The sequence below is a fragment of the Lissotriton vulgaris genome, chromosome 7 (genome assembly GCF_964263255.1).
Source record: "Lissotriton vulgaris chromosome 7, aLisVul1.2, whole genome shotgun sequence".
Classification (NCBI taxonomy): Eukaryota; Metazoa; Chordata; class Amphibia; order Caudata; family Salamandridae; genus Lissotriton; species Lissotriton vulgaris.
The window spans coordinates 1,363,484,187-1,363,498,277 of record NC_141695.1 but is presented as its reverse complement, the minus strand read 5'-3'; the positions used below and the strand labels follow the sequence as shown (position 1 = coordinate 1,363,498,277).

The 14,091-nt window shown below is 44.9% G+C and overlaps 1 protein-coding gene across 1 annotated transcript in view; it reads left to right on the top strand.

Moving 5' to 3' along the window:
* Positions 1-12,458, top strand: part of LOC147703705 (uncharacterized) — a 180,087-nt gene extending 167,629 nt beyond the window's left edge. Inside the window, exon 8 of the mRNA XM_086929542.1 lies at positions 12,312-12,458. Within this exon, the coding sequence (XP_086785668.1) occupies positions 12,312-12,452 (141 nt within the window). The 3' untranslated portion in view covers positions 12,453-12,458. The remainder of the gene's footprint in view (positions 1-12,311) is intronic.
* The last annotated feature ends 1,633 nt before the right edge of the window (positions 12,459-14,091 follow it).

Below are 14,091 nucleotides of genomic sequence, written 5' to 3'. Positions count from 1 at the left end.
TTCCAGTGTCATCCCTTATGTCACTGTGCAGCAGGTCAAAAAAAGGCTCACTGTCTTTCTCCCCTTCCTCTGCCTTAGCCATGATATTCAGTGTGTAATCTCTCTGAAACACATAGAACACCGTCTTCGGTTCCTTTGGGACACCTGTGTCCACCAAATAGGTAAACTCAGAAACGTTATGAGCTATCTTGCATGGCTTACACCATTTGTCCTCCAAAGCTCTGGGACAAGTAGGTTTTAGCATCGCCTTCTGACATTCCTAACACCCAGTCAATCTAGGTTTCGGGTTGTACCACTCATTCATCAGCACTTGGCTAGCCTAAAGGTTTTACTTTGACTGACTCGTGTATTGCGCCATTAACGTTTTTAGTTCAATTACATAGTCCACCAAATCCTTCTGTATAGACTCTGAGGTTTCTTCCCACCTTTCTCTGACTATGGTGAGTGGACCCCACACCAAACCATTGATTTGTGGTTGGTATGCCATGGAAAAATAGTATGTCACCCCAGCTTGCTCCCATATCTCTCTTATGCAAGAGGAGATAAAATTGGTTCCCTTGTCATAAATTACAATTTTCATAAATCCTACCCTAGAAAAGGTCCCCACCTACCACCCATGCAGTCATGCTCCTCAGAGGTACAGCCTCAGGCTACCAGGTGGCAAGATCCACCCCATCCAATATATACTTCTTGCCTGACTGTGAGGGGGAATCAAATTAACCAACTATGTTGAGTTCCACCTGCCCAAATGGAACACCTAAACCGGTAGAGGCACTAATGGTGCCTTTGTCCTCCCTCCTTATTTACCACTCATCTGGCAAGCTGAGCAGGTTCCATAGAACCTCTCTGTGTTTCTGTGCATCCCTGGCCACTAGAACAGTGGGTCCAACCTATCCAAGGTTTTTCTAATGCCCAAGTATCCTGCCATGGGCACTTTGTGGGCCATTGGCAGGAAATTCCTGTGCACTAATGAAACCACTAACCTCTTGATACATCCTGGCTCAGAATGCAAGAGCTCATCATAAAGTAGGCCATCCTCCCACTCAGAACCTGCAGTCTAAAGGTACTTCCTCTTGACCACAGTGCAGAGAAGGCAATGTCCTCTCCTTTATACTAACTTCCTGCACAATACCATTGAGTTAAGATGAATGTGCTTCAGAGCATCTGGGTCAGTCTCTTAGATCTCCTTAGCTACTAAGTTGAGCGCTACTTGGCCCTCTCAGGTCTCTTCTCCCAAACGTATCTCGCTTGCTGTGTGCGTCGGGATGGAAAGCATCTCTTTTTTAAATCGTGTTAGCTGCACACATAAAAGGTCAAATGAATCAATGTCCAAAATGACCGCCTATTGGAAGATTATCATCGGATACAATCATAGCAATATTATAGTGGCAAAATAGCATAAGCGTCTAGGTTCAACAATGAAACATTTAAAAACATTTAACGAAAATAAAACAATGAGCAGCTACACTTGGCGACTGTTTATAGAACCTCTGATGGCGGATAACCCGGGGTTGGAAAGTATCTCTGAACAGCCAAGTTAGTTCCATGCAGATACAAGCTAGGCTAGTCCTGATGAAGGCCAATACGAGGAGCAGTGCCTTCTGAGCCATCTTCTCCTGACTGTCACTAGGCAGGACACTTGTATTCTGCTAGATAGAGAAGTAAATCAAATTACTAAAAGCTTGTGGGCGACTATGATGGAAAAAGGAGTCGCCTTGGGATTCGTCCCTGAACTGCGAAACACATGGCTCATTTATCTTACACCAAATGTGTGACTCTACCAACTGTGTGCAATACCCTGCCGGAGGAAGGTCCAGTGGCAACACGCAGTGGTAAAACCAATATGGCTGGCCATGGCAAGTCTACAATGTTTTCTTTTCATATATAGTTTTAAAAAAATATGAAAAACGTTGAAAAGAAATAAACAAAACTGCTACCTCTAAAGTTGGTGTGATAATGTTTGAAAAAAATAAGTACAATTGACCCAGTGAATACATTTAAAAAAAAAAAGGAAACGACTTCTTATTAGGCAGATGTGCACGTGCGCCATGGCTGACAGGAGCGTTCTCAATGACCCTTGATGTGGTGGGTGCAAGCATAATGTGAATGACAGTCAAACAGGCCAATAAATGAAGAGGGCTTACTGAAAGTGTGCCGTGTGTTTATTATGTATTTCCTTTTTGGAAAACTTGTGGCTTGTAATGCAGCTAAAGTCTAAATAGTCTCTAGGCCAAGCCTAAAAAGGAGATAATTGTGGAAAAATGCACTGTGACGTAACATGGCACGTGAATATTTGGAACAGGTTACAGTTATAAAGTGTGATAACTGACATGGGATAATTTGTTCAAAGGCGAGTTGAAGATCAGCTCCTGACCTGATGTTACCATTTCATTACTATGCAGATCACTTTCCTACACCACCACCTCCTCGTCCTTTCATATTCCTCAATTTAAAATACCAGCTGATCAAAAATTCCCACTTAGCCAACATAAAGCGTTCCAGTGTCGACTGGACAAAGAAACAAATATACAAATTTCCACCTTCAATTTGCCCCAAGTAGAGCTTTGTACACAGGCTGCAATTCTCTCCAGGAACTAATATGGCAATGTTGTGTTCAAGTGGCTACACAATTTCAGATAGGGTATGAAGAAAAGGAATTCCTAGAGCAGACATTAATTTAAATAAATTGAATTTGGCTTATTTTTGTATAGCACCTACTCCCTGACTCAGCATCTTCCAGGTTTGAATGGAAACTGTATGGGTGGTATGTAAATTCAGATGAGTTTACCTGTGGTATATCAGTCAACGTATGCCCATTTCAGTATCAGATCGCAAGGTTGTAGTGTTCAAAAATCAGAGTACAACTACTGTGAATGTTTTAAACTCAGGGCCAGATCCACAAATGTTCTATTACAAGTATGTGTAACTTCCTCTTGTAGCACATCTAACTTACAACTGAATTCATGCAACATTTGGGAACAGGAAAACAGAGATTTTGGCAAAGTTTTAAGTGGAAGATAATTTCCCGGTTGACTTGCATTGAAGTTAAAGCAATTTAATGTGGGGGAATGCTAAAATAAAGCCATTTTTTTTACTTAAAAAATTGGGCTCTATCACCTGCCTCTAAATAAGCCAGGAGTCGCTAAAAGAAAGTAGCAGGTAATTTTTTGTGACTAGGGTCCTCTGAGTTTAACAAAATCTTTTCTTACAAATGGCTTCAGACATGGCCAAAGCAAGGATGCTTAGATATCCTTGACATTCTAAACCCAGTTGAGCATGAAGTAGGAAGTTACTATGTAGGGCATAGGTCGAATAGGAGAAGCTTCTGTGAAAAGTGCTTTAGAAGGTACACCTTAGATATTAATTAATGAAGATTACGGGGGTGCACAGCTTCAGAGTACTAGAGTAGATAGAAAATAAAAAAATGAAAAAGTGTATTCGTAGGTCGGGTGCTCCTTCAGGTGACGTGTCCGTCCAAGCCACGTCTAGATAGTAATATTCATACAGTGCAACCAAAAAAATCTGGATGCATCCCTGAGTAGGGCACACCTTAGGTTCCTTACATAAATTGACTCCTTTTCAATATAGAGCGATCAAAGTTTGAACATTTATTGGATATCTCCAGTTCTTTTTGCTCATTTACTCGTTAGCACTTACACATTTTTTTAGATACATGCACCCGTCGTTTTCGCCACTGTTCATCACTGCACCAACGTTACACCGTTTCCCCACACAGTTTGCTGTGTCAGAACACCCATGATAACTGTTTGATGGATTTTCATATTATGTTCAGCATGTTTACAGCTATATACTTTGTTTTAGAGGTCCCCGATGAAGGGCAAATCAGCCCGAAATGCATTGGAGCATGTTTGAAGCATCTTTGAATCATATGTGATTGATTTATAAAGTGAAAATATATTATGGAATGAAGAAGAATTCCAAATTATTGAAAGAACTGGAGATATCCAATAAATGTTGAAACTTTGAACGCTCTATATTGAAAAGGAGTCCATTTATGTAAGGAACCGAAGGTGTGCCCTACTCAGGGATGCATCCAGATTTTTTTTAGTTGCACTGTATGAATACACCTTAGATATTGCCTGATTGAACAGTAGCACTCGCAGACCTGCTCGAAACAAATAGTTTCTTACCTGTCGATGTAGTTTTGTAGCTTGAAGAATTTCTGGATTTACTATGCTGTGCATTATTCCGCCATCTAGTGGTTGGGTCCGGAATTGTAGTATTTCTTCTCTTTTTAGGTCTCGCGACCTATCAATGCGCGCAAGCGCATTGAGCGGAGCGAGAATTCATGTCCTCAAAACGCTCGTGAAAACAAGGGTTTCGTTCGTGCGGTTTTGTTTAAGTTCACGTGAATCACGTGACCAAACAAGCACACGCATCAGCCTCCCTCCCTCCTGTTGGCCGTACTTTCAGTTTCCCGGCCGCTCATCTTCGCAGCACATCAAAGGGCTTCGCCCAGCGTGCGCTCTGCGGCTTCTCGGCTTCTCCTCCCCTAATTATTCTTGGATGGACGGCTGGCCGGCCGGCCGGCCGTACTTTCAGTTTCCCGGTGCTTCAAGTCTGGATTTCTCCTCCCCCTCCCCAGCCAGCTTCACCCAGGCCATCTGTTCCCCAGCTCCAGCACCTCCCCTCTCTCCCCGCACACAGCCTTCCTTGGATTTCTCCTCCCCCTCCCCAGTCAGCTTCCCCCATGCCGTGTTCCCGAGCTTCTACTGTAAGTAGGTTGTTTTACTTTACTTTATTTGGCTCTCAACGTCCGGTTAGTCTTTACACATTTGCTGTTAACCACACTGCTTTAATTAATAGTCAAATCAGCCCCTGAGACTTTTCATGCGCAGCACTCTCCTCAATGCGTGACTTCAAAAGAACAGCTCGCAGCTCGCTCCGCTTCCCTTTTCACTTGCGTGCTGTTCGCTCTGTCCCGTTCCTCTCCAGCGCTTAAGGCACCAAGTCTTTTCTCACACTGCACTCTCCTTACAGCGTGACATAAAATAACTCCTCACTGATCACTCTGGTTTGTTATCCACTTGCGCTTGTTTTCTAGGGAAGTGACACAGGGACGTAAATTCGAGGTAGTGTCCATGATCCTGTTTGTCCCCATCAAACATCCATACCAACTCATCCCTTTCTCTGATCCGTTGCTGCCCACACTTACTTTGCATGCACAAGCCATCGTGCAGTTTTTAAACTGCAGGGCTGTCGCAGTCTTTCCTGCCGTTTTTAGGTGAGGGGTTGGTGCAATCCCTAGTCAAGGGTTCCATGGTTTGCTATCGGTACTCGCCATTTCTCATAGGACAAGTGCAGTAGGACGCCATTTTCTTATGCGGCGTGCAGTAACATTTCATTAGATCACATCTTGGTGTTTAGATGATGACTCAGGCGCATTTGTTTCTGGTGAAACGAGGGATATAGAGACGGGCTCGTCCACAGCGGTGCATGCTTCTCAAAATGCTCCCAAACTCCTCAGGAAGGCGTAAAATGGAGCTCAAACTTCATGCTCATTCAGTCATTGGCCTCTCTGCTGACACTGCTAAGAGTCGTGCTAATTTTGATCATGGTACTTTGGTAAATATATTATTAAAAGTGGTACGTATTAATAGCTAGACCGTACAGCAGGGTATAGAGATCAGAGAAGTCTTCGATCAAACCAGGTCAACAGCGCCCGTCACTCTCGTTTTTGCGAGAGCAACCCCCCACCCCTCTCTGTCCTCATCCCTTTCTCTGATCCGTTGCTGCCCACACTTACTTTGCATGCACAAGCCATCGGTGCAGTTTTTAGACTGCAGGGCTGGGCCGTCGCAGTCTTTCCCGCCGTTTTTAGGTGAGGGGTTAGTGTAATCCCTCTTGCGCCAGTGCTTGCACTCAGTCCCACAAGTCGACCACTTGTTTAATTGGATATTGTGCCATTATCACAGCAAAAAGCGGCGGTGGGCCCCCTACAGTGGAAATGGTGTGCTTGCTTACATAGTTGCTGAATACCTCTTCTCAGGAAGCTGGCCCACTTTACAACCGCATGCAATAACATGGTCACAATCTTTCTTACAGTAATCGCCGTGGTGTGCAATATCACACTTTTTAACACACACGTTTTTAGATTTTTATAACATGATGACTTAGTTTTCCCTGATGCACACTTAGAGGTGTGAACAGATAATTGCTGCCTCCATCCTGGTTTTCTCTCAGTCTCGTTGACAATTAAAGCTGAAACCTGTTCATCTAGCAGATAATCTGTAGCTAAACATCTTTTTACATCTTTGATTAAAGTTTTTTCGTAGAATGTTTTACTCTTCCACATTAGTTTGTTGTAACTTGGGAACTGGTTTATATTCTAGTGCAAATACTGTACTTTCTACCAGCTTAATAGTTACCACCTCGTAGAAGTATAAATGCATCAAACACTGACTCCCAGCACATTCACTCAACCACACTACACCATCAAGCACATACATATCCCACTGACAACCTGTTTATGTAGGCTAGCACACAAAGGCACTAGACTGCACCATCAGCACAGAACACCACACCGCCACCCAGCTGGTGTTAGCAACACACATAGGCACCAAACTGTAGCATCAAGCACAGACACAAAAAACGAACACCCAGTTCGTGCAGCTGGCATACAAAGGCACCATCAAGCACAAACAAACCACACCTCCACCCAGCTTATGCAGAGTCAGACACAGACATCAACAAAAACAGACATAAGAATCAGGCACACACATCAGAATCAGACAGACATCAGAATCAGACTTCAGAAACAGGCACAGACGTCAGATCCAGAAAGCATACAAACATCAGAGTTAAACATCAGACCCAGACATCAATCTTTGACACATAAGTTACACACATACACCAGAGACAGACACAGACACATACCATAATCACTCAGGCACCAACGTCAGACCGAGACATCGCACAGCTTGTCCACACATCCTCCATCTAAGGCACTGTACCCAATGAAGGCATGATGACGTCCCTCCCCTAATCCGGGCTGTAGCCCACCTGGTTGGGCTTGGAAAGTCTGTCACTGTTTGGTATCGGCTATGTCACTGCCTGGGGTTTGATATCCAGCAGAAGCCTGGGGCTGTTATACAAAAATAACACTTGAAATAAGTACTTCTTAATGCAGTTCTATATTATGCCTATGCTTTCTTCTGTGGCGTTGCCAATAGGTCTCGCAGTAGGAAAGTTGGAGCTATTGGTTTTGTAAATTACATTTTATATTTATATATTGTTATTGACAATGCCAATAACGATATATAAATATAAAATGTAATTTACAAAACCAATAGCTCCAACTTTCCTACTGCGAGGCCTATTGGCAACGCCAGTGCTTGTTTTCTTTCTGTTGGTGGGCGTCGATGTAGTACCATTTGGTGCCCTTCTGTGACGTCAACAGGCTTCCTCCCGAAGCTCCCACCTTTGGTAACCATCTTCAAATTATTTTTTTTTCTTCTCCTCCTTATAGTTCACTTCCTTAGCAGGGGAGGGTGGGTCCGCTAGTGAACCCAGAAAATTCTTCAAGCTCAAAAACAATACTGACTGGTAACAAACTATACATTTTGCAGCGTGAATCTTTTCTGGATTCACTACGCTGTGCATTATTCCGCCAACTAGTGGTTGGATGAAAATGAAATACCAGGATTTCAAGTTAAACATACAGCGGTACCTGCTGGCTAGCGTCCAAAATAAAGTAAAGCCTGCAGGTATGTCCATATGATATGGCACAGACCGTCATACTCTGACCTTTAACATATGGAAGGGGAAGCTCGTGAGTGTGTGTGGAAGAGTAGAGTAGAGTTTTTAGGCCCCCTGCAAACATGCTACATCTAACCACCAATCGTTGTCTACAGAAGTATAAATCAAAAAATAACTTCTAGCAAAGACCCTACGTGCCCCAGTGTACGATTTCAGGACTTTCTGTATTATATTTTTTTAACCAAAGGTAGGATTTATTTTGGGTGTTGCTCCTCTAAAGGATGAAGGGGGTGTGAAAGAGAAAAGGAGTGACACTCATTTCAGAGCAAGTCAGACTTGAGGGTCCCGATTAAAACAAAAAGACAAACTTATTCATACTCGTATGTGTATATACTTGCTTGGTGTCGATTTGCAAATTTCTGGAATGCACAAAGGTTTGCTAGCAGCAGAATACAAAGTTCCCCAGGGAAGGTGTGACAGCGTAGTGAAAGGAGTTGGTAATGTCAGTACCGTGGCTGGAAGGGTTCCCTAGTCGGACCTTAGAGAGCCTCATGCACCTAGAGTGTTAGGTGTGAAACACACCCTGACTGGAGGGTGTCCAGTGTCATCATCGACTCGCTGCCCCTCGTCAGACCGGCGCTGCAATGTCTGACGGAGTACCCATAGGTACTCTTTTAGCGGGGTTCTTTTGTTCCTTGCCGATGGTGGGTGTGAGTGAGGAAGAAGAAAAGTGTAGTCAGTGCAAACGTGAGTGAAGGCTAAAAAAGGTAAGCAGTCCACACACACTTTTATTAACGTGGCTGGTTCCTTGGTTAACCTCATAGATGCTATTAAACATCCCTCCCCAGTGCTGCGCTGTCCATTGGAACTAGTGCTGAATGGACGTCCAATGGTCGTGCGCAGCACTGGGGAGGTAGTGCTGCCGTCGGCCAATGCACCGAGGCAGCACTTAAGGGGTTAAAAGGGGTGGGAGGGGAGCTAGAGACCGTATAGGTGTACAGAACACTAACTCAACCCCCTGGTGTGGTGAACATGTTTCTCGCCAACCGGCGATTCGTCAGGACCTCAATAAAGTACTACACAAAAACAAGTATGGACTCAATGCTCATTCACTATGAAGAAGGCAAATACAACCTCTCTGGGTCGGAGGAAAAGAGGGCCACGGGGTCCTGCTCTATTTAGGCGACCTAGAGGTAGGGAAGAAATTTAACAGAAAAAGAACAGGTCAAGTCAAATATCACATAGTGACTTAAATGCTCAGAAGATATCACGTGACTTTGGTGACAAAGCTCCACACTGTGAGGGGTGAGGGGGGTAGTATATGTGAAGGGAAAACAATTGTACCGGGCATTGGGTGCAAAGTCCCTTCTAAATCAGTCTAAATATGACACAAGTAAAGTCTCACATTTGGAGGGTTTCCATAGTGCGTTTAAAACAAAACTGTGGTGTGAAGCCAAAACTTTCAAGACAACACCCAATCCTAGGAGAGAACAACAACAAGCATGTTCTTACCCTAAAGGGATTGAATAGGGCCTCGCAGCGTACTCCCGTGAGGCCAGTGCTATTAGGTTAGATGAACCTGTAGGGTATGTAAGGTAAGTAAGGATTGGCATATGGTCCAACAGTGTAGGGATGGGAAAATAAGCATGTAACGTAGTAGAGGCCAGTAGCACAAATGACCTCAATGGTGGCACCCCTAGATGGCGTTAAATGCACTATCCGGAGTGAATCTCACAGTCAGTTAAAGTAGAAGAGACTTGGAGGAAGTATCCCCTCTCTATCTGACCCAGGGTTATCAGGAGTGAAATACTAAAATCACACTACACACTCTAGTCCACAGCACGGGATTGGAACTGGCGCTGTGGAGATGGGACATTATGTGTTAGAACCAGCATGCCGAATAAACATGGAGGTGAAGGGAGTCAGAACACCCCATGAACGTCATTTGCTAGTTAAACCAATTGGTAGAATGTACCTGGAGACAAGGGGGAGGAAGGAGAGAGCAGAGGGGGAGAGGAACCAACACAGTGAGGAGGCGGAAATCGCCCAGGATGCTGCCCTTGCTCCTTTCGATTGATCGCCGGGCAAAGTGGCAGCAGGAAGAGGTAATGGCCGGGTAGGGCATACTGCGGAGCTTAAGCTAGTGCCCACTGCCTTGTGGAGCAGAGGGAAATGGTGGCAAAACTCAGGGGACTCGTCGCGGGTCTAGTCCGGTTGCTGGGAGCATAACCGGGTACTGTCCCTTGAGCTGGGCTGACGGCAACTACAACAAGAGCTTCGGGGGTTACGCTGGGGGCTTACCTTCAGTCAGGCGCTGGATCGGCGGGACACCTACCCCTCACGCTCGCGGCACCTGGTCAGGGTGCGGAGCAGCTGATGAGGGTTCCCTCCGGTGGCCGCCGTTATGTAGAGAGTTCTCCTGTGACGTGGGAGCAGGACTGGTAGTGGCGCGTCTATCGTGCTTCATGCGCATGCGCAGTCCCCATACAATAGACCAGGGCTGTATCTAGTCTGAAATGGCACGGAGTGGGGGCCATCTTGGGAGGAGCGAATATGTCGAGGAGTGAGGTTTGCTTGATAAGTAACAGACCAGGTGGCAGGGTGATGTCTCAGGGGCAATCGACCAAGCATAAAAGTCAAATTGTGGGCCAGTTGGTATGCCTTAGTGCGATTATCGCGCGAACTGCGTATATGGTTACCCAGTGTATCGGTCTGCCCCTGTATCTGTAATTAGATGACGTGGTAAGGTGGCCATCTCGGGGGGAACACTAGTGCCGGGGGGGGGGGGGGGGGGGGGGGTTGTTTGTTATCCCTGTAATAGAGCCAGAACTAGTGTCGGGACAATGTAAATGAGGAGTGGAGTATCAGATTTACAAATTAGGTAGGGCAGTATGCCAATGTGTCACAGGGGGCTCTTGTCGAATGGGGCTCTCGTCAGATCCATGGGCGGCCCCTCTATTGGGCCGGATGTGATTAGCTCTTGGGATAGATCGCAATGGTCGATCGGATCTTTAATGGGGCCCGGGATAATGACTGAATAATGCTAGAGGATCAACAATAATTTAGACTGATGATCCTCTGTCAAGGAAAAAATATTATATCAGGCTGGAAATAACAATCAGAGGCTGGGTTGGGTTGTTAAGTGACCTAAAGCGCTGGCCGGGGGTGTATAGCTAGAGGTGTAAGCCCCGGACATGCTAATGGGATGGAGAAGTTAACTGGGGGGGTCTTATCTTGAGACACTCGCCCAGGGGATGGCGTCATTCAGCCCTATTGTATCTAGCTGAAGACGGTGGACCCATCTTTGTTCAAGCCTGAACAAAGCTTGTCTAGTCATGACTGGTTGGGACTCAAGCACTAACCATTGGATGCTGTCAGCAGAGTGATTATGTAGTTGGTAATGTACATATAATTTCGTGTGGGTCTTTGAGCATCGTATGTTGCTTTTGTGCTCCGTTATTCTGAGCTTCACCTGTCTCATGGTCATCCCTACATAGAATTTGCCACAAGGACAAATAAGAAGGTAAATACATTTAGAGCTGTTGCAATTAGTATGTCTATTGAGTTTCCATGTGAAAGAATCTGTTAGCTTGATTTCTTTGCACTGCACTGCAAAAAAAAAAAAAATGCACAAAGGTTTGTCAGGTTACACCTAGAATAGCGTGGCAGTCAGAAAGTGCAAATCTACCTTCTTACTTTTTTCTGTTTTTCTCCAGGAAGAAATATTTCCTTATAAAGGAAATCGTTCCTGTACAGCCTGACCAGTTTATGGGGTGTTCCCTTTCCACCTTGGAAAGGGGCTCTTGTTAGGAATACATTTATGAGATTTATTCCAGGGGAGGAAATCGATGTGAAAGGGATTTTCAAATAGCCATAAATATATAAGTTGTCAATATGTGTGTGTTAGCAAAACTTAAATATGCAAATAGCTCTGTGAAAGGGGTCCGAGGTGTTTGAACAAGGTCTCACCTAGTTTCAGGTATCCAACCATGGAACTTCTGTATGGTTCGGACGGTGAGGAAATTAGGCAGGTAGATTAGTGGACATAAACAAGAAAGTTGGGATAATAACTGGCAACTAAGAAGAACACACAATGCTTAATTTGAACTGGCGTTTTTCAGGGCTCAGCACCGGCACTTAATTATCAACACGGCGCTTGTGACAGTCTGTCACAAGGTGGGCCCTGTCTGACTAACTTAGAGATGTTCACAATAGTTAATTAATAATTCAATATACGTTCAGAATGACTATTCCCTTCCGCCCAAGCCACTCTTAAAGATTCGGGGGCCTGGAATCATCCAAATAGTCACACTTGTAGGAGTGTGATGGTTAGGAGTTGCATTGTTACTGTCATTGGCACCATTGCAGGGGCAATGTGTGGTGCAAGCTGCAGTGGCCTCCTGACAAGAGCCCTGGCACTTATTATTATTGTTATTTTTACAAATTAAGCACTGACTGAGCACAGCAGAGAGCACTGGATAGGATGAGGCAGTAACACAGGTTTATCATTAAGAAAGGAAGCAATGAGAAATGAGATAGGAAATTTGTTGGTAAAATGAAATGAGGTTTCAATGTCGCTCTTTCTCGTGCAGGTGTACCGTGTTGGATGCATGAAGGACAAAGAATACAAGATGGTTAACGGAGGCTATGAAGAAGTCGACGATTTTCACCGACACATAAGTTTAAAAGCTCTGCAGAGGGATAGAGCAAACAATGATGCAGAAAATTTTTAAAAAGAGTAATGCAAAAAAGAATGGAGGGTGGGGGGAAAGAAGGGAAATGGGAAAAAGAAAAAAAAAAGTAGACAAAGAAAAAAAATTATTTATACTAGAGGAAAAAGAATGAATTCAAGTAGAGAATGAAAAATAGGGAGAAAGCATGTAAGAATTTTAAAAAGAGTAATGCAAAAAAGAATGGAGGGTGGGGGGAAGAAGGGAAATGGGAAAAAGAAAAAAAAAAGTAGACATAAAGAAAAAAAAATATTTATACTAGAGGAAAAAGAATGAATTCAAGTAGAGAATGAAAAATAGGGAGAAAGCATGTAAGAACGAGAAAGGGAGAGAGGAGAAAAAATATGATAGAGGAAGAATCAGGTCAAAAACAAAGGGAGAAATTAAAAAGCAATAGATTTAAGAAGAGAGAGGACCCACAGGAACAGGGTAAAATCCAATCAAAGAAACAGTGTTCCCTGGGTAGTGCCTTTTCTATTCAAATTCTTGAAAACAATCACATCATTCGGTTCTGGTTTATTTCTATACCAGTCAGTCTTACTCCCCCTGTATCGCCCTTATATACCACAAATACAATCTCAAGAATAGTTATCCACAATGTTTATTAAAAAGATATTTTTTTCTGCATTATTTTATTTTACAAGTTCAAAGGTGCTCAACTGCCCCAATGAATCCCTCAAGGCATACCTGTAAGTACCACCCCCCCCCTACATTCCACTCCCACCCTGAAGATGACACCCTGGCCTGTAGTGCCTCCAAAGCCCAGGGGGAAGCCAGAGCAGGGATGGAGCCGCCAATCCACAAAGTCGTTAAGACACATCCCTCAACTAAAAGGCTCCACCCCATGCCCCTCTCACATCGGTTCCTCAGTCGGCTGCGAGTCCAGCCACTCCCCTCTATAATGCCTCCAGGCCACCCACACACATTCCCATTTCTTAGGGCAACCTCGACTTTTGTAAATGACCTTCTCCGCCCGCTGGCACCAATCCAGATCCCTCTCCCATTCTTCCATCGTTGGCGTTAGATCACTGCCCCACAACCTTGCGATGTTTCTTTTAGCTACCATGCTTGCCATCTGATATTCTGCCTGCAGATCAGTAAACACTCCCCCACCGGTGGTGGTCGCGCCGCGCCAGGCGCCCAAGAAGTAGCGCAGGACCCGGCTCCCGACCGGCGACCCGCGCTGGCGCCGCACCCACGTCCGGCCTGCGAAATTACTCGAGGCCGTGGCCTCCGTCTGCAATATAGGCCGTGGAGAGGCCCAAAGCTGTCGCCGGTCAGCGCGGGGCCCCCACGCCGGTTAGAGAGCCCGGGAAACCACCCCTGGGCACTGGAGCTCTTGTTGCCTCCAAATCTGTTCTTCAAGGCAGCGAGGCTGTAGGATTTTGGCCGGATTTTGGGGGCCTCAGGCAGTTCCCCTCAGGAGCCGTGTTAGAGTGCGGCCATCTTCGGTGCCGCTCGGCCACGCCCCCCCCCGAATATATATAATTTTAGCGTTCATTTATTTATACAAGTTTTCTTTTTATAATTCTAAAACCTATTTCTTCATGTGTCCCCTCTTGGGACACAATTCAACTCAATTAAAAAAAGTCTTTGTTTCTCTTATTCAACATAAAAGACAGGAAGTTATAAACAATGGCAT